Raw genomic sequence first — 20,861 nt, forward strand, 5'->3', positions numbered from 1 at the left:
TTGGGAGAAGCGTTTTTCTGAGTTAAGGGGCTTATTCTTCCCACCCCTTCCCTCCTTCCGGATGTAATGGCCAGAGCTCCAGCAGCAACCATGAGGTAATCTTGGGAATAAAGCCAAAACAGCAGAGCAACGAGGTGGAAGGAGCCTAGTTCCCCCAACACGTTAAAGCACCATTCCAGCCTGGCTTGACCACCTCTAGGCTTCCTGAATACAAAGGGGGAAAAGGTCCCATATTGTTGAAGGTACTGTCTTTCTTCTGGAAATGTCTGTTATGGGCAGCCTAACCAACTCACATTTCCCTGTAATTCTCCACAACTCAGAGACAGAGGGAGAGGAGGAGCCCTCCTCACCAGCACCTGTCTTTGAGGTCATTAATGTCACCTATTTCTCTAGTCTTTTGTCAGCCCCTCTCACCCTCTTCCCCAGCCTGACAATTCATTTTCTGCTCTCTGTAAACCACATTCTAACACCTCTCAGCCTTTGCCACCCTCCTTGCAGCTGCCATTTCCCCAAAGAACCTCATGTCGGGTGCTTCGTATCACACAGCAGTAGGCATGTGTTATTTCTAAACTTCACAGTTCTTTATGGTTGATATTAGCCCCATTTTCAGGTGTGACGATTGAGGCTCAGAGGTCAAGACCTTGCCCAGGGTCACAGCAGATGAGAGACAAAATCCAGATTCAAATATAGGTCTCTGCAGCTCCAAAGCTGCAGCTGGCTGATCATCCGAAGCTTCTGGGAAATTTTCAAATACACAGATTCTGGGGCTCTACTCCAGGGTCATTCTTATTCAGGGATCTCGGGATGGAGTGGGGGAATCTGGATTTTTAAGAAGATCCCAGGTGATCTGAGGCACAGCCCAGGAAATCAGGTATGAAGGGTTCTTCCAGCCTTTAAGAGTCTGGGCTGATTCCAGAAGTGGACCCAAGGCCAGGTCTGGGCCCAGCAGACCTCTACAGCTGTGCCCTCCCCAGTCCTCTTACCGGGTAGTACCCCTTCCAAGACGCTCCCTCTGAAGACGTCCTGGGTGAACTTGGGCTTGTTGTCATTCTGGTCTGTTACAATGATGGAGATGTTCATGGGCTCTTCCACGGAGGCACCGTTCTCCGACACAGCGTGGCCAAAGAGCTGTAGGTACACAGGCCTGGGGTCAGCCTGGCACTACCCTCCCTGGGGCCATGCTTCCTGTTGGATGCTAAAGGTTACTTGCCTCATACTCGGCAATTTTCTCCCGGTCCAGTGGTTTATTCAACAGCAACCAGCCCGTTTCCTTCTCTATGGTGAAGACACCCTCAGGGGGGCTATCTGCCCCAGGCCCCGTGATGCTGTAGAAAATCTTGGTGCCTCTGTCTTTATTAGATTTGAGCTGGAAGCAAAAGAAAATGGCAGCTGACAAAGTGACAAATATCTCATGATTGTAGCAAAGAACCCTCTGTGGGGAGGGGTGGAGAGGCACTGCCTGATTAGAAACTGCTCCCATCAGAGAGTTTCCCTCTGCAGGCCCCAGGGCTCAGCAGCAAGAAACCTCATATTCAGGCCTTTGAATGAGAGTCCCTGAAGACACCAATGACTCCCAGGGAGAAGGCACAGTCATACCTGATGCAGCTTCTGGGGGAAGGGACCCTTGCCATTCTCAGGGACAGATATTGGCGGGACCACCCAATCTCTCTTGCGTCTTCGCAAGATACGTTTGGATGGGGAGATCTTCAATGCTTTCCTTTCCTGCAAGGAGAGAAGACCCCTTAACCCAGGTGTGCAGACAACTGGAACATACCCAACATCCTCTCACCTACAGGGGCTCAGGGCAAGGACAGAGGCCCAGATGGGTTTATTGTAAAAGAAAACTTGGAAATAATCTAAGTGTTCACTTATAGAGAAGGCCTAATTAAATACACTATAATACATCCATCTAGTGGAAATTGTATACAGCTTGAAAAATGAGGAATGTCTCTCTGTGCTGGCATGGAAAGATCTTTGATATATATCCATACTTAAGTGAAAAAGAACAAGGTATGGAACAGCTTAATGTAGTTTAGTATTTTATTTAACAAACACTTACATAAGGCTTAATATGTGCCAGGCACTGTTCCATCTTTTGTGTAAAAGGGTGGGAAAATAAGGCATATATTCACATCTGCTTATATACAGACAAAGTCTGGGGGATACTAGAAGCTTATAAGGGTGGTTATCTGTGAGAAGGGGATAGGCAGTGTACTGATGTATTTTTCAGTGCAAAAAGAAGGTGCAGACATGTGAATAGTATGTTAGTTTTGCATAAAAGAGGACCGAAAAGTTTATTTTATACCTATATATAATATATATAAATATATTTAATATAAATATAGAACAAATACATAAATTAGAAGGAAAGAAACTGGTAACAGGGTTATCTGTGTCTTCTCTTGGAGGGGTAGAGAAGGCATTAGACAGATGGGGAGAAAAAAGGGGAGGTTATTCATTCTATAACCTTTTAATATTTAAAATTTTGAACCATGTGGATATATTAGCTGTTCAAAAAATTAAATTAGACAAAACAAAGAAATGTGGCCAAGAGCCTCAGGTCCATCTTCCCAAAGGTTCATGAGATTGGCAGTCCTGTGTTGGGATCACCTTCACTTGTGGTTTACCGGCATGATATGGGAAAGAAGGAAAGGGAGGTGGGACAGGGAATTCAAGGGAGGAAGGGCACTGGGCCATTACTCACAAAGCAGGTCTGGGCCCCCCTGGCTTGACTCTGGCGCCCCCTACTGGGCAGCTGCAAGCACTACCCTGCTTATATCGGTACCCACGCGCACAGCTATGGGCAACTGAGGTCTAACCCTGTGTCCTCTGCAGGGGTAACATGGCTCACAACAGCCAAGGCAACCTCGGCCTCCTGGCCAGCAGCAAGCTGGGCATGCACGGAGAATGTCTTTCTTCTCTCCTGAAGGTGGACATGGTGTTTTACCTGGATTGTTTTGTTGTTCAGAACAGTGAAGTCACCATCAGTCAGCAGGGCCGACTCTTGCCCAGGGCAGTCCATGAAAACTACTGTGGGGAAGGGAGGAAAAGAGTATTAGGAAGGAGGGGCTTCTGGAAGATACCCCGTGGGAGCCAAGACCTGACAACAGCCCCCTGACTGGATCAAGGACTATTCCAAGCCACTGGAGAAGAAGGCTTGGCTTACTTCCTCTGACCACCAATGTGATCAAATATGAGTTTCAGATGGGCTTCTGAGTTTGGTCTCAAGAGGGCGGACCACTTCGTGGTTTGTGGGCCGAAGAACCAAAATCATAGGTATTCAGCGACATTAGCCCCATGGAGTCTCACGAGACACAGAGTTGACCCAAGGTCACAGCTGGAGGCAGAAGATTTTAAGCATTTCCGAAGGCTGTGAGTCTACATATGCGCTGTATGCATCCTGCTACACCATCACCCACACAGATCATTCTGGATAACCTCGGGTTGTTTCAGTCTGTCATGCTCCTTCTGAATCCTCCCTGCTTGGCTGCCCTTTAAACAAGCACTCTGAGTTAATAACTACCATTCGCTAATCTGGAGACTGTGCCCATTTCATCTTTACAACTATGCTGCCAAGGTAGGCATGAGCTCCTTTACAAAGATGAGAAAACTGAGGTTCAGAAGCCAGGTCAGCCTGACTCCAAGGCATATGCTAGAGAGTATTCACAACCAATGTTCTTACCCACCCTTCCTTGTGGCCAAAGCATGGAATCAGGGAAACTGCCAGGGGCTACAACTGGGTCCATTGGCAACATGCCCTGATCCAGGCGTTCCCACAACACTGGCCCAGACACCAGGGCTCATCAGTCTACTAGACTGCCACACAACAAGGACCAGAGGGACAGTGCTGTGCCATGGAAAGGTCAGCGTGAGCTCTCCCAACTGTCCTTTTTTGAAAAATTGTCCTTTAGTTTCAGATGATGATGACAATTGTTTTAAATAATCCTTCCCTAAAATAAGAAAGGATAACAGATGAGGGTTTTTAAACTACAAAAGTAATGTGACAGAAGCAAGAAGAACTACAATCCTGCAGCCTGTGGAACAAAAACCATATTCACAGAAAGACAGACAAGATGAAAAGGCAGAGGGGCTATGTACCAGATGAAGGAACAAGATAAAACCCCAGAAAAACAACTAAATGAAGTGGAGATAGGCAACCTTCCAGAAAAAGAACTCAGAATAATGATAGTGAAGATGATCCAGGACCTCGGAAAAAGAATGGAGGCAAAGATCGAGGAGATGCAAGAAATGTTTAACAAAGACCTAGAAGAATTAAAGAACAAACAAACAGAGATGAACAATACAATAACTGAGGGCTTCCCTGGTGGCGCAGTGGTTGAGAGTCCGCCTGCCGATGCAGGGGATACGGGTTCGTGCCCCGGTCTGGGAAGATACCACATGCCGCGGAGCGGCTGGGCCCGTGAGCCATGGCCGCTGAGCCTGCGCTCCGCGACGGGAGAGGCCACAACAGTGAGAGGCCCACGTACCGCAAAAAAAAAAAAAAAAAAAAAAATACAATAACTGAAATGAAAACTACACTAGAAGGAATCAATAGCAGAATAACTGAGGCAGAAGAACAGATAAGTGACCTGGAAGACAGAATGGTGGAATTCACTGCTGCGGAACAGAATAAAGAAAAAAGAATGAAAAGAAATGAAGACAGCCTAAGAGACCTCTGGGACAACATTAAATGCAACAACATTCACATTATAGGGGTCCCAGAAGGAGAAGAGAGAGAGAAAGGACCAGAGAAAATATTTGAAGAGACTATGGTCAAAAACTTCCCTAACATGGGAAAGGAAATAGTCACCCAAGTCCAGGAAGCGGAGAGAGTCCCATACAGGATAAACCCAAGGAGAAACACGCCGAGACACATAGTAATCAAATTGGCAAAAATTAAAGACAAAGAAAAATTATTGAAAGCAGCGAGGGAAAAACCACAAATAACATACAAGGGAACTCCCATAAGGTTAACAGCTGATTTCTCAGCAGAAACTCTACAAGCCAGAAGGGAGTGGCATGATATACTTAAAGTGATGAAAGGGAAGAACCTACAACCATTACTCTACCTGGCAAGGATCTCATATAGATTCGATGGAGAAATCAAAAGCTTTACAGACAAGCAAAAGCTAAGAGAATTCAGCACCACCAAACCAGCTAAAGGAACAACAAACGCTAAAGGAACTTCTCTAAGTGGGAAACACAAGAGAAGAAAAGGACCTACAAAAACAAACCCAAAACAATTAAGAAAATGGTCATAGGAACATACATATCGATAATTACCTTAAACGTGAATGGATTAAATGCTCCAGCCAAAAGACCAGGTTTGCTGAATGGATACAAAAACAAGACCCATCTATATGCTGTCTACAAGAGACCCACTTCAGACCTAGGGACACATACAGACTGAAAGTGAGGGAATGGAAAAAGATTTTCCATGCAAATGGAAATCAAAGAAAGCTGGAGTAGCAATACTCATATCAGATAAAATAGACTTTAAGATAAAGAATGTTACAAGAGACAAGGAAGGACACTACGTAATGATCAAGGGATCAGTCCAAGAAGAAGATGTAACAATTATAAATATATATGCACCCAACATAGGAGCACCTCAATACATAAGGCAACTGCTAACAGCTATAAAAGAGGAAATCGACAGTAACCTAATTAACACCTCGCTTACACCAATGGACAGATCATCCAAAATGAAAATAAATAAGGAAACAGAAGCTTTAAATGACACAATAGACCAGATAGATTTAATTGATATTTATAGGACATTCCATCCAAAAACAGCAGATTACACTTTCTTCTCAGGTGCACACGGAACATTCTCCAGGATAGATCACATCTTGGGTTACAAATCAAACCTCAGTAAATTTAAGAAAATTGAAATCATATCAAGCATCTTTTCTGACCACAACGCTATGAGATGAGAAATGAATTACGGGGAAAAAAACGGAAAAAACACAAACACATGGAGGCTAAACAATACATTACTAAATAACCAAGAGATCACTGAAGAAATCAAAGAGGAAGTCAAAAAAATACCTAGAGACAAATGACAATGAAAACACGACGATCCAAAACCTATGGGATGCAGCAAAAGCAGTTCTAAGAGAGAAGTTTATAGCTATCCAAGCCTACCTCAAGAAACAAGAAAAATCTCAAATAAACAATCTAACCTTACACCTAAAGGAACTAGAGAAAGAAGAACAAACAAAACCCAAAGTTAGCAGAAGGAAAGAAATCATAAAGATCAGAGCAGAAATAAATGAAATAGAAACAAAGAAAACAACAGCAAAGATCAATAAAACTAAAAGCTGGTTCTTTGAGAAGATAAACAAACAAACAAAAAGTAATGTGAACATGATGAAGTATTCAAACAGTAATGTGAACATGATGAAGTATTCAAACAGTATATAAGAGTATAACATTAAAAAGTAGAATTCCAAATAATATCCAGACTATACAATGAACTCCTAAAACTCAAGAACAACAAAAAACAAACAACCCAATTAAAAATAAATAAATAAAAAGGCAAAGGAGTTGAAAAGACATTTCTTCAAATAAGGTATACAAATGGCCAATAAGCATATGAAAAAATGCTTAATATCATTAGTCATTAGGGAAATACAAATCAAAATCACAATGAGATACCACTTCATACCTATTAGGGTGGCAAAAAAAAAAAAGTAAATAACGAGTGTTGGCAAGATGTAAAGACATAGGAACCCTCCTGCACTGGGAATGTGAAATGGTGCAGCCACTGTGAAAAACAGTTTGGTGGCTCCTCAGAAGGTAAACATAAAACTACCACATGATCCAGCAATTCTATTTTTAGGCGTATACCCAAAAGAACTGAAGTAGGATCTCAAACAGATAGTTGTACACATATTTTCATAGTATCACATTCACAATAGCCAAAAGATGGAAACAACACAAGTGTCCATCAAGAGATGAACAGATAAACACAATGTGGTCTATGCATACCATGGAATATTATTCAGTCTTTAAAAGGTATAAAGTTCTGACACATGCTGCAACATGGAAGAATCTTGAAAACATTATGCTAAGTAAAATAAGCTAGTCACAAAAGGGCAAATACTGCATGATTCCACTTATATGAGGTACCTAGAATACTCAAATTAATAGGCATAGAAAGTAGAATAGAAGTTACCAGGGGCTGGAGAGAGAGGGGAATGGGTAGTTATTGTTTAATGGGTACAGAGTTTCTGTTTGGGATGATGAAAAAGTTCTGGAGACAGACTATGGTGATGGTTGCACAACAATTTGAATGTACTTAACGTCACCAAATTGTTTAAAATGGTTAAAACAGTCAAATTTTATGTTATGCACATTTTACCTCAACTAAAAAAAAAGTAGAAGTTTGATGTGGGAGTGTAAAATGGGATAGTCATTTTGGAAAACTCTTGGGCAGTATTTGCTGAAGCTAAATATACATGTTCCCCAAGACCCAGCAATTTTACTTTGAGGTATAGACCCAACAAAGACACAAGACAAGTATAATAGTCACAGAAGCACTGTCTATAATAGCTAAAGACTGGAAATAACCCAAATGTCCATCAAGGTAGGATGAATAAAAATATGGTGGAATATTCATATAATTAAATGAGTCAACCACAAGGACATACAACAACATGAATGAATCTTACAAATATGGTTGAGTGACAGAAGCCAGATACAAGAGAGGACACGTGTATGATTCCATTAACATGAAGTTCAAAAGCAGGTAAAACTAACTTGGGTGAAAGAACTTAAGACACTGGCCACCTTTTGGGGAGAGGGTTAGTGCATGGAGGGGAGGAAGATGGAGGGCTTAAAAGCATACAGAGCTGTCTTCAGCTCCCCAGAGCCCCAGAGCTCACACACAGAGGCAGGTTCCTTCGTGGGAAGGCTGGAGTGTGCCCCTGAGAAAGAGAAGATTGCTTAGATACCAACCCTGCCTCCTTGACGACATCCCCACTGAGGAGTCATGGGCTGTGACAACATGCTCGGCCCGGTGGGAGGAGGGGAAAGAGGGATCTCGGCCTGAGTCAGTTCCAAAGGGTCCCAGGGGCAGGGAGATTCCCAGGGTGACCCTGCCCTTTACCTCCAGGACACAGCTTTGTACTCTCATCTTCTGAGGAACCTTGCTTTGCCTTTGGGCTAAAAAAGACCAGGAATGATATGTGGCAGAGTTTGAATCATCTTAATACAGGGCAAAAGTTAAATAACCTATGGGGCATTCACTCCATAGATTTTTTATCCAGCTATGCAAAATGTAAGCAGAATGTAGAACTGCATATATAGTATATGTAACTATGCACAGGAAAAAATTTTAAAAAGACTGGAAGGAAATGAAGCTTCCCTATGACTGGGGTTACCAGCTACTTATTATCTTTATTTTTCTGTAGGTCCAAGTTTTCTCTTAACATGAATTGTGTTCCCCCCCACTCAAATTCATGTGTTGAACTCCTAATAGCTCAGAATGTGATTATATTTGGAAAAAGGGCCTTTAAAGAGGTGATTAAATTAAAATGAGATTATTAGGGTGGGCCCTAATCGAGTATGACAAGTGTCCTTATAAGAGGAGGAGGAAATTTGGACACAATTACAGAGAGAAGACTATTTACAGACACATGGAGAAGACAGCCATCTACAAGCTAAGGAGAGAGGCCTCAACAGAAACCAGCCCTGCTGACACCTTGATCTTGGACTTCTAGCCTCCTGAGTTGTGAGAAAATAAATTTCTGTGTTTAAGCCCCCAGTCTGTGTGTCTTTGTTACAGCAGCCCTAGCAAACGAATACAGCAAGCATCAATATCAAGAGTCGAGAATCCCTCCCATCATGAATTACTATTATTAACAGCTAACATTTGTGTGTTTTTTCAAAATCTGTATGAATTTTTAAAATAAAGTTATCTATTTATGGCTGTATTGGGTCTTTGTTGCTGTGTGCGGATTTTCTCTAGTTGTGGAGAGCGGGGACTACTCTTTGTTGTGGTGCATGGGCTTCTCATTGCGGTGGCTTCTCTTGCTGCGGAGCATGGACTCTAGGCTCGCAGGCTTCAGTAGTTGCAGCGCACGGGCTTCAGTAGTTGCGGCATGCAGGCTCAGTAGTTGTGGCACGCAGGCTCAGTAGTTGTGGCGCACGGGCTTAGTTGCTCTGCAGCATGTGGGATCTTCCCGGACCGGGGCTCGAACCTGTGTTCCCTGCCTTGGCAGGCGGATTCTTAACCACTGCGCCACCAGGGAAGCCCTAACATTTGTATACTTTCTCATTTAATCTTCACCAAGCACCCTATAAAGTAGATTTTAATGCCCATTTTCTAAATTGGGAAAATGAGGAGTTAAATGCATTCACTGAAGTTACATAGCTAGGAAATGGAATGGCCAGAAGTGGTACCTAGACCCATCTAGATTGAGTCGTTTATATAATATGGTTATATTATCTTTCTGACACACCTGAGAGTTTGTTTTCTTATCTCCTCCCTAACCCCCATTACCTGTGGTCCTTCTCCATCTATTGAAATAGCAAAGATTGATTTTTAGATGCCCAGTGAGGCAGTGTGTTATTTGGAGAAAAGTACTAGACTCAGGGATAATAACAGTAACTCTCTTACAGGTAGTTGTGAGGATTAAATGAGAATAAATGTAAAGAACTGACAAATAGGATGCATTATGGCCAGGTCTGCTGCTAATACTATTAATAGTGATGGAGACCCCATTCTTGTGCAGGCACTGACTTTAACTTGATGGGTGATCCTGGGAAATGCACTTGAATTCTGTGGGCCCCAGAATCAACTGTTTGCTGAAGTTTTTGTTTTGTTTTGTTTTTTGGCCATGCCGCATGGTTTGCGGGATCTTAGTTTCCTGACCAGGGATTGAACCCACGCCCTTGGTAGTAAAAGTGCGGAGTCCTACCACTGGACCTCCAGGGAATTCCCATGTTTGCTGAAGCTTTGAGCCTAAGGCCTGTCTTCCCTTGGTTTGAAGGGAGAGAAGCATGCTATAAAAAGATGTATTCAAGAATAGTAGGGGCTTCCCTGGTGGTGCAGTGGAATCCACCTGCCAATGCAGGGGACACAGGTTTGAGCCCTGGTCTGGGAAGATCCCACATGCCGCGGAGCAACTAAGCCCGTGTGCCACAACCACTGAGTCTGTGCTCTAGAGCCCACGAGCCACAACTACTGAAGCCCACGTGCCACAGCTACTGAAGCCTGAGCACCTAGAGCCCACGCTCCGCAACAAGAGAAGCCACAGCAATGAGAAGCCCGCACACTGCGATGAAGAGTAGCCCCTGCTCGCCACAACTAAAGAAAGCCTGTACCCAGCAACGAAGACCCAATGCAGCCAAAAATAAATAGATTAGTTAAAAAAAATAATAATGGGACCAAAGACACTTTCTCCTTGATGTAAAAAGAAGAAAAGCTTAAAAGGGAATACCTAAACTCACTAGGTGATTCAGCATTGCTTAAAGCTGTGTTAAGGATACATGCAAAGGTCCCTCAAAACTCTGTTAGTTGGAACCATCAGCATGTTGATGCAGAACTTGAATTAACTTATTAGGAATTTAGGTTTTCTCATTTGAAAGATGAAAATTGACTTCACAGAGTCATCTTGAATATCAAATAAGATAAAACCACAAAACCACAAATTTGTAAACCCCAGAACTTTATACGGACTCATAACACATGAGGAAATGGAGGCTCAGAGGTGAGATGGCTTGCCCAACATCATAAAGCTAGTGAGTGGAATTAGAATTAGAACTCGGGGTGGTCATATTCTAAAGTCAGGTTCTTCAACACAGCATCCATCAAGAACTAGTAGAGTGTTTCCTAAGTGCCCAACATTCTTCTAAATACTAGGGATGCATCAGGGAACAGAATGTGTATCTTCAAGTACCTTTAAGTTCTTATAGGATACTGCCTCCTGTCCAAAATCACCTTTCCACAGCTATCTACCAAACTAATCAATAATGCATGGATTGTAACAGCAAAAGTCCAGACAACCTAAATGTCCATCAATGACAGATTAACTTTGTGTAATGATAAAATCTATACGAGAACACTATGCAGCCATAAAAAGCTATAAAAGATAAGGAAGTCCCTATGTATTGACATGGAAAGATCTCTAAGACATATTGTTAAGTAAAAAAAAAAAAGATATGGGGACTTCACTGGTGGTCCAGCAGTTAAGGCTCTGTGTTCCCAATGCAGGGTGCCTGGGTTTGATCCCTGGTCAAGGAACTAGATCCCACATGTCACAACGAAGATCTCTAATGCGGCAACGAAGATCTCCAACACGGCAAGGAAGATCCCGTGTGCTGCAACTAAAGACCCAGTGCAGCTTAATTAATTAATTTTAAAAAAAGATATGGAGCAATGTAGTCTATGCTAACATTTGTATTTTAAAATAAGTACTTCTGGAAGGTGACCCAAAATACTGGGTTTATGGGTGGAGAAGCTAGTAGCTAAGCAACAGGAAAGAGACTTTTTACTGTGTACCCTTCTGAATTTTGACCCATGTGAATGCATTAGCTATTCAAACACTGATAAAAAATAAAAATTAACTGTCACTTTTCCCATTCTTAAAACAGCCCTCTTCCTAAGGGAAGGTCTTCAGCTAGCAGAGGGGCTGGCCAGATAAGCCTGTCAGGTTTTTCACTTAATGAGTGCCTCTCAATGAACTCTCCAATCCTCTCCCACCAAGTTACCCAGCAGGGGGCTAATGCCTTAATCCCCCAAACTCTAAAAGCTGCCAGAAACCCAGAAACCCAGTCTTCCTGCTGTCTACAAAATCTGCCCACCAGGAATGTATGGTACACCTCACTACCCTGTTTGCTGGCACATTTCCATTGTTTTATGGGTCCAAACATTTGTAGCACAGTATCTGGGCTGTCCATCTATTCTTAGAGGGGACAGTGCCAACAATCAAGGAGAAGTCAGTGGTCAGGTACTTCAATTGTACGTGCCTCCCAAGCAGGCTGTACATTCCAGTTGCCCCATCAGCCCTCAGCCACGTTCAGCTGGATGCAGAATACAACCAAAGGGCATGAGTCAGGCAGGCAGGAACAAGCTTCAAAGACCCACTCTGCCCGAGACACCCAGCTAAGTGTTTTCTTATCCAAGTCCTCAAAAATAACCCACAAGGTAGATACTACTCCCCTATTCTGACAACTCAGGAAACAAGAGACTGCCCTGGGGTTGAAGTTCCTCAGGAAGCAGCTTCAGAGAGGAGAGCAAAGTACATGAAGCCCCACAACTCGGAAGCAGCAGGACCAGATTTCAAATCCTAAAGGCAGAGGCAGATGAGTGATGAAGAATACGGAATTTGGAGTCCAAAAGACTTGGGTTCACATCCATGTCGTGTGAATGTACAGAAGCTGTTTTCTCATCTGGAAAATGGGAATAATACCTACCTCGTAAGATTATTGGGAGGAATAAGTGGGATAATGTTCACACAGCACCGAGCACTGTGTCTGGCCCAGAGTAAGCCCTCAATAAGAGGGACCTTTAGCCTACTCACAATTAACCAGGGCTTCTGACTCCAAGTCCATGCCTCTCTCTACACCATAGAGAAACCATCTCTCAGAGTGGGCATGGGGTTAGTTACAGCCATGTGCTTTACCTAGAGGCTGAAGCACGGAAGGGAAAAGGGGATACACAGGACCAAAGAGCATAACGGGGAGCTGGCTCAGTCTGCATTTGGAGAGGACTGTTTCGTAGGGGCTGCTCCATGGTTTATTGGGAGAGGCAGAGGATGGAGACCTCACAGCCAATCTGACCTGCCCAGGGAAACTCGCTGAGGCACCTGTAGAAACATGAGCAGTTTTCTTTGTAAGCTGTGAGTCACACAGAGGCTGGTAAACGGTAAGCCCTGGGGCAGATCATTACAACTTCCTCCCAGATGCTTCTTGGCACTACTGGCTTGTATCACTGGTTTCAAAATGAAGTTGATCTGAAACCAGGTCTCATCATTACGCACCCCCCTTCTACCCTACCTTCTCACAGCTAGCGAAGGAAGCTGATTCCCGTTCCTGACTGCAGCCTAGCTCCACAAGGCCACAAATCTTGGCCAAGTCATGGAGGCATGAATGGGCTCGTGTCAAACTCTTTCTGGGACAAGTTGGTGAGCACTGACGAGCACACGGGGCAATAGTTCAGATCTTAAGGCTGAAAGACAGAGACGTAAACATAGCTCTTACTTCCACACCCACCTAGGACCTTAAAGTCATTTGACAGCTTTGTTTTTTTGGGTTTTTTTTTTTTTTTTTTTTTTTTGCGGTACGCGGGCCTCTCACTGTTGTGGCCTCTCCCATTGCGGAGCACAGGCTCCGGACGCACAGGCTCAGCGGCCATGGCCCACGGGCCCAGCCGCTCCACGGCATGTGGGATCTTCCTGGACCGGGGCACGAACCCATGTCCCCTGCATTGGCAGGTGGACTCTCAACCACTGCGCCACCAGGGAAGCCCGATTTGACAGCTTTAAACTCAGTTTCTTCCACAGAGATTCTGAACCATAAAGTCGATGAACCTGATGAAGATGTAGGTATCTGTACCACTATAAAGTGATAGGTTTCAGCACTGACTCTGAACATACAATTCGTACTATACTGTTGGGGAAGGGAGTTAGTAACCTGAGACAGCTTTTAGAGATTTTTTTTTTTTTAATCAGAGCTCTGTGTATCTGCACTAGATAGAAACATCCAAGGGAACCAGGAGTCCCTGGCCTGTGCTCAGAGCTCCTCTCTAAAGACCGTCCTGCCAAGCCTGGCCTCAGATCCTGAGCTGGCGCCACTATAAAACTTGGGCAGGAAGGGTTGAGTCCCTGGAGTACTAGAGCTGTTGAAAGAAGAAAGCTTTTTAAATAGACTTTTAAGAATTAATGGATATTAGGCTGGGAACTCATCCCAGGCCTGCTTTTAGGTTGGAGTTGCCTAGACACTTCCAAACTCTCAAGGAAACACCCATGAAGGTCAGAAGCTTGTCTTCTCAGCCATGACATACAGGTGCTATGTAGTCCCAATGTCCAACCTTACTGGATGTTCTGGCAAAATAAAACCACCCATCTCTCAGGGGTAAATGTCCTTCAGGTGATCAACACTTGATCACTTGATCACTTGACAGTTTTCCTATTGATCTCTGGGCATTTTAATGAGAAGGGAAGAGTAATATCAGTTTGAAAGTGTTGTGGCCAAAGGCATCTTGTTGGGGAATGAGGGAGACACTGTCAAAGGTGTTTCCATTCTAGCTTGGTCTAGAGACACACCTAGCTTATAAAGTAAACAAACTTGTCCTTGTAGCTATCACTACCTTCTGTTAAGGGACTGGGATAAGAAGGTGCAAGGGGAAAGTATGTGGCATTGCCTTGAAAGAAGATTCTGGCATTTTCCTGCGTAAAACTACCCATAGAAAAAAGTACACTTACTAAGAAATACAAATTAAAAGGACAAATGTTGTGAAATACTTAGGGAGTGGATGCTGCTATATATTGTTAGGGGGTGGGGGAAACGTAAATTGACACAAACTTTTGAGCAATTAAGCCTTAAACAAGTCCTTCCACCCAAGAATTGTGCCAGGAAGTCATCCAAGATGTGACAAAACCATACCCGCATGGATGTTCATGACTGTTGCTTAGTGTTTAAAAACAAAGTCTCAACAACTTAACTTTCAACAGAATACTTAATTACGTGTGCTACAGTCACTCAAATGTCTCATCTACAGCCTTAAATATTATTAAAAAGTATCAAGGAAAAACAGCGCTCTGCTCAGGGGAAAAAGGTCACAAAACAGCCATTTATTTATTTATTTATTTATATCAGAGTAAAATTGCTTTACAATGTTGTGTTAGTTTCTGCTGTACAATGAAGTGAATCGGCTATATGTATACCTATATCCCCTCCCTCTTGGACCTCCCTCCCCATCCTTCCCCCCATTTAGGTCATCACAGAGCACCGAGCTGAGCTCCCTGTGCTATACAGCAGGTTCCCACTAGCTATCTATTTTACACATGGTAGTGTACTTACGTCAAACCTAATCTCCCACTTTGTCCCACCCTCCCCTTCCCCCCGTGTCCACACGTCCATTCTCTACGTCTATGTCTCTATTCCTGCCCTACAAATAGGTTCATCTGTACCATTTTTCTAGATTCCACATATATGCGTTACTATACAATATTTACAAAGCAGCCACTTACAGTTTATAGCCTGAGTCTGACAATCATAAAATATTAATATCTTTATACTCGTTAAAAAAAGGGGTGGTGGTGGAGCTGTGGCACCAGGAAGGCAGACTAGCTCTCTCCAGAACCAATGACTTTCCAGGCCAAAGAAGCCCAAGGGGGACTTCCCTGGTGGCACAGTGGTTAAGAATCCGCCTGCCAGTGCAGGGGACATAGGTTTGATCCCTGATCTGGGAAGATCCCACATGCCGCAGAGCAACTAAGCCCGTGCGCCACAACTACTGAGCCTGAGCTCTAGAGCCCGCATGCCACAACTACTGAGCCCATGAGCCATAACTACTGAAGCCCGCGCGCCTAGAGCCCGTGCTCCGCAACAAGAGAAGCCACCGCAATGAGAAGCCCGCACACCACATGAAGAGTAGGCCCTACTTGCTGCAACTAGGGAAAGCCTGTGCGCAGCAACGAAGACTCAACACAGCCATAAATAAATAAATAAATAAATAAGTTTATTAAAAAAAAAAAAAAGAAGTCCAAGATTATGGAGGGTGAGCAGAATCTGATCTGAGGAGACTAATGGGCAGAGGCTGCAAGGCATGCGGGTGGGCGGAGCGGGGACATGGAGAGCCTGCGAGGCATGCTAGGACCCCAAGGGGCTATCCCGTGGCATGCCGGGAGATAAAGCACCCCGTGTCCTGCCACAGCCGTTTGTCGCCCTCAGAGGAGCCAGACTGATTCCCTAAAGCAGAAAGCAGTGCAAGTGGACCTGCCTCCCTGGGTGTTCGTGATGATCCGTCACCACAAGATCACTCCCTTGGGGGATGCTAAGAAGTCAAGCACAGGGCTGGAGCTGAAGCGCTTGGTGAAAGGCATTCTTAAGTGGCCACTGGCGCAAGGAGCAGCTTTACACAGATGACAGCTCCTGGACAAGAGCATGACCCTGGGAGAGTGTGGCTACGCCTGGCAGACACCTCCATCTATACACCATTCACCCTGGACCTGGATCTTCCTGCAGATGGTGCCGATGGGGCATTTGAGGCCCTCAGCCTGTAGCCCTTCTCTGATCCACTGAAGTAGAATATGAAGCTGGATTGTTAGGAAAGCCAGGCAGGGGGGCGAGCTGTGGGGCAATGAAGCAGTGGGACTCGGGCCCTCTCCTTCAGATCAGATATCTTCAAGGAAGACCTGATTAGGGAAATGGACCCGGAAGATCTACTAAGAATGTTCATTTGAAATGACTAAGGTCCTTTATGGGTGGTGGGCCTCCATTCTGCTTATCTTCCAGTTTTTCCATAGTAAACATGTATTTGATTTGCAATCAGAATGAGATGTTGTGATTTTTCCCCCCTCTGACTAGTATATGGCAACCCCATGTTGTTAAGGAGAAAGCAATTCTTTCTAGGGGAGTTTTGCCTCTCTGCAGAAAGCTCTTTGGAAAGATCTACACTACTCAGGTTCTTCCTCACGCTTGGGAGCTGGGTCCTCCCTTATAATCCCCAGAGAGAAACCCAAGCTGAGCTATACTTGACAGCACTCTGGGAGTTCCAAACATGGCTGACTCAAAGCTCAGTGTTAGGCGTGCTGTCAATGATTCCCACCCTCAAGAATGAGAGCAGAGATCCCAGCGATCAACCTGGGACCCCTGGGATACCAATTAAGGGTCTGGTGGGTAAAAGTGCTGCACATTGGTCCTGCAGCTTTGGGCAAGTCACTTCGTATTTAAGCTGTTAACAGTAAGCACTCAACAAATATAAGCCTTTGGTAATTTCCAGTATCTAAAATGGGAACACATACACATACACACACACCTAGGCTCTTGTTAGGGCCAAATAAGACATATCGTGCTTTTTAAAGCACAATTAAGTATTCAAAACCAGGGACGGTAATTTAAAAAGCAAAACAAAAGAAGAAGGTAAAGGTCCTTCAGAATCCTGAGATAAGCAGAAAATGAAGAAAAAAAAAAAAAACGATCAACTTCCATTGAGACAAGCATTGGAAGTTAAATTCAAAATGCCATGCTTTCAGGAATTCCCTGGCAGTCCAGTGGTTAGGACTTGGCACTTTCACTGCCAAGGCCCAGGTTCAATCGCTGGTCAGGGAACTAAGATCCCTGCAACTTGTGGGGGCAAAGGCAGGCTGGAATGCCATGCTTTCATTCACATTTCACTAGTTTGTTTCTTCTTTTAGATCCTCTCTAAAAGAGATATATTCACCTCTTCATAGTGACCTTCACGATATCACAGAGCAACAGTTCCCAAATACAACTGATAAAATCACCTGGAGAACTTTAAAAAAAACTCAGATTCCCTGCTTCCAGCCCACCCATCACTTCTACTGAGTCCATTTCTGAAGGTGTATTTAGGGAAGACAGCTTATTGGTTTTTTGTGGTATTTTAAAAAATAAATTTATTTATTTGTTTTATGCCGCGTTGGGTCTTTGTTGTTGCGTGCGGGTTTTCTCTAGTTGCGGTGAGTGGGGGCTACTCTTCATTGCGGTGTGCGGGCTTCTCATTGCAGTGGCTTCTCTTGTTGCAGACCATGGGCTCTAGGCACATGGGCTCAGTAGTTGTGGCTCGTGGGCTCTAGAGTGCAGGTTCAGTAGTTGTGGCGCGCAGGCTTAGTTGCTCTGCGGCATGTGGGATCTTCCCGGACCAGGGCTCGAAACTGTGTCCCCTGCACTGGCAGGCGGATTCTTAACCACTGCGCCACCAGGGAAGCCCAGTTTATTGGTTTTTTAAAGTTCCTGATTCTCACCTTTATTTCTCGTAAGCAGGTAAATTGGTATGGATTTTTGAGGGCACTTCAGAATATGTATTAAAATTTCAAATGTCCAGATTCTTCCTCTGACCAACATATATATCTGTCTTTTCAATATCTCCCCCTGGATGCTTTAAAGGCATAATCCATAATCTTAAAATCATGTCAAAAAGCAAATTCATGTTCTTCTTTACTCTTGCCCTAAATATGGTCATTTTCCAGTGTCTCTCCCAGGGAAGAGTACATCAATGCACTCAGCTACACAGATCCAAAATCTGGGCCTCAGAAGCAGCCCAAAGTCTGTGTCTAGAGTACTTGGACTCAAATTTTGGTTCCAGTGACAGACTTTGGGCAAGTATGTTTCCATACCTAGAAGGTGGGAATGACGCTAGTAATACCTACCTCAGTTAAATGAGCTAATATTTAGCACAGTGCCTAGTGTACTGTCATCTAGCATCTTCTTCCTTGACCATTTCTCCCTCAGACTCCCTTTCGCAGTCAATCACCAAGACTCATGCCTCTCCATCTCTACCTCCCCAACCTTAGTACTTACTATATCATTTTTAGCCTAAATGAGTACAAAATCCTCCATTTAAAAAAAAAGGATCTTTTAACAACGAAACAGATGATACATTTGAGGAAATAAGATCACTTCCTTGTTTGAAACTCATCAGTGAGGTGCCATTGTTCTCAGGATAAAACCCAAAATCTATAATGTGCCCAATCCCTGTCTCCATTGTCTAGCCACAATGGTCCTCTTCTTAAGTGCATCATAACCCCTTACCACGGGGCCTTTGCACATGCTGCTCCTTCTGTCTAGAACAATGTCTCCCTACATTCCCATTCCAATTCTACCCAGTTAACTCCCAACATCTTTCAGATCCTAATTCGAAAGTTACTTTCTCAGGGAAACTTTCCCTCAACCCTCCCAAAGTAGATCAGTTTCCCCTGTTAAAAACTCTCCTAGCTCTATGTGACTCTCTTCCATAGAATTCATTACAACTTGTAATGATATGTTTACTTGCTATTATCTAATTGCCTATCTCCCTTACTAGTCTCTGTAATGCCCAAAGGCAAAGACTGTGTTAGAATCTGCTTATCACTATACCCCAACACCTAGCACGGTGCCTGATACAAAGTAGGCATTCAATAATTGTTGAATGAACTATGAAAGTCCTTTGACCCAGCCATTTTTCTTCTAGGAATGCAGTCTAAAGATGTAAGTGTACAAACGAGTCTAGCTGTAACAACACTGCTATTATCACTACCACTAACACCTGACAGTTATTTATTTACTACATGCTTTTTCATACCCTAACTCATTTAATCCTCACTACAGCCTATGAGGTCCCCGTTATTACCCCTAGTTTACAGATGAGGAAACTGAAGCATAGAGGTTAAGCAAATTTACCCAACCCTTACAGCTAGTAAGTAGACAAACAGATTTAACTCAGGCACAGCGGCTCTGGAACTCCAGCTCAGACACTCTATACATTATAATACAGTTATATTTTATGCAAACTTCAGTTGTCAAAATTTGAAATGGTGCTGTAAATATTAAAGTCTCACTTTGTATGCAAAGTTTGAAGAAATGCAAATCTCCCAAATTAAGAAAAAGTGTAAAAAGTCACATAATTTCAATACAAGAGAGACTAGGGCTTCTCTGGTGGTGCAGTGGTTAAGAATCCACCTGCCAATGCAGAGGACATGGGTTCGAGTCCTGGTCCAGGAAGATCCTACATGCCACGGAGCACCTAAGCCTGTATACCACAACTACTGAAGCCCAAGTACCTAGAGCCCGTGCTTCACAACAAGAAGCCATGGCAATGAGAGGCCCACACACCACAACGAAGAGTAGCCCCTGTTCACCACAACTAGAGATAGCCTGCATGCAGCAACAAAGACCCAACGCAGCCAAAAATAAATAATAATAAATAAAATAAATATTTAAAAAATCTTAAAAAATATACAAGGGAGACCAGTGAATTGTAAGCATCCGTCTAATTCCCTTATTCCACACACATACACTTCACATATGTTCATAAGAGGACATAAGTCTTGAATCATAGAGTTATGAATTATTTGAGGTTTTCAAGGATAAATCTTTTACATCAGTGCAACCACCCTGTGCAAGACTGTTTATTGCAGCAATATTTGGGTTTAAGAAAAAACCCATAAGCCCCTCTTGGAAAATAAGATCAGAAATGAGTATTCTCTTTAAGAATGGAAATCAACTTTTCATCAAAATGCTTGCTAACTAGATTTTGAAAACTAAAGAGAAGCTTGAGAAAAAATGCATTTTCGCTTTGACTGAATGGCACACTCTCAAGCTTTCAACACCCAAGGAAAATAATGCAAGCGCTAATACACTTGATAGTTCACTTCTGAGTTATGCAATTTAAATTTAAAAAATTTTTGATTTCAAATACTTTTGAAACATTCAGATAACTAAACCTTAAAACAATGGTTAGTGTGAAAACTAATGATTTTTAAATGGTATAGTAACCTTATTAAGCTTACCTCAAAGCCTGTCTTGAAGGTATCGTTCAAACATAAAAATTTAATTTAATTGAATGGGGTTAGGAGGAACAATTCATTCAATCATCTTTCTACAGCAGTCTTTCCTAATAAGGTGATTTCTGACAGATTTCTAAAAATTCAAACACTTCACAGTTTTTATGTCAACTCCTCCCCACTTCCACATATGTAAAAGATAAAAATAGGGGGTTAGCTAATAAATCATGGTATATCTACCATGTAGAAGACTATGGAGCTGTTAAAAGCAAGATAGATGTGTACTTACCAGTCTGGAAAGATGCCTGTGATTCAGTAAGTTAAAAAAAGGAAGTTGTAGGATAACATTTGTTAAGTATGACATAGTCCAATCCTTGTTTTAATAATTCCTGTGTGCATACATAAGTT

At 43.2% G+C, this 20,861-nt stretch overlaps 1 protein-coding gene across 2 annotated transcripts in view; it reads right to left on the reverse strand.

Moving 5' to 3' along the window:
* The window catches only part of CDH3 (cadherin 3), a 117,905-nt gene that overhangs the window by 14,385 nt on the left and 82,659 nt on the right, over positions 1–20,861 (reverse strand). For both annotated transcript variants that reach the window (XM_082606994.1, XM_082606993.1), the window contains exons 5-8: positions 2,948–3,030; positions 1,597–1,722; positions 1,211–1,366; positions 984–1,128 (exon numbers count right to left, since the gene is read on the reverse strand). In XM_082606994.1, coding sequence (XP_082463120.1) covers positions 984–1,128; positions 1,211–1,366; positions 1,597–1,722; positions 2,948–3,030 — 510 coding nt within the window. The remainder of the gene's footprint in view (positions 1–983; positions 1,129–1,210; positions 1,367–1,596; positions 1,723–2,947; positions 3,031–20,861) is intronic.

Source organism: Mesoplodon mirus (assembly GCF_964341445.2).
Source record: "Mesoplodon mirus genome assembly, chromosome: 19".
NCBI lineage: Eukaryota > Metazoa > Chordata > Mammalia > Artiodactyla > Ziphiidae > Mesoplodon > Mesoplodon mirus.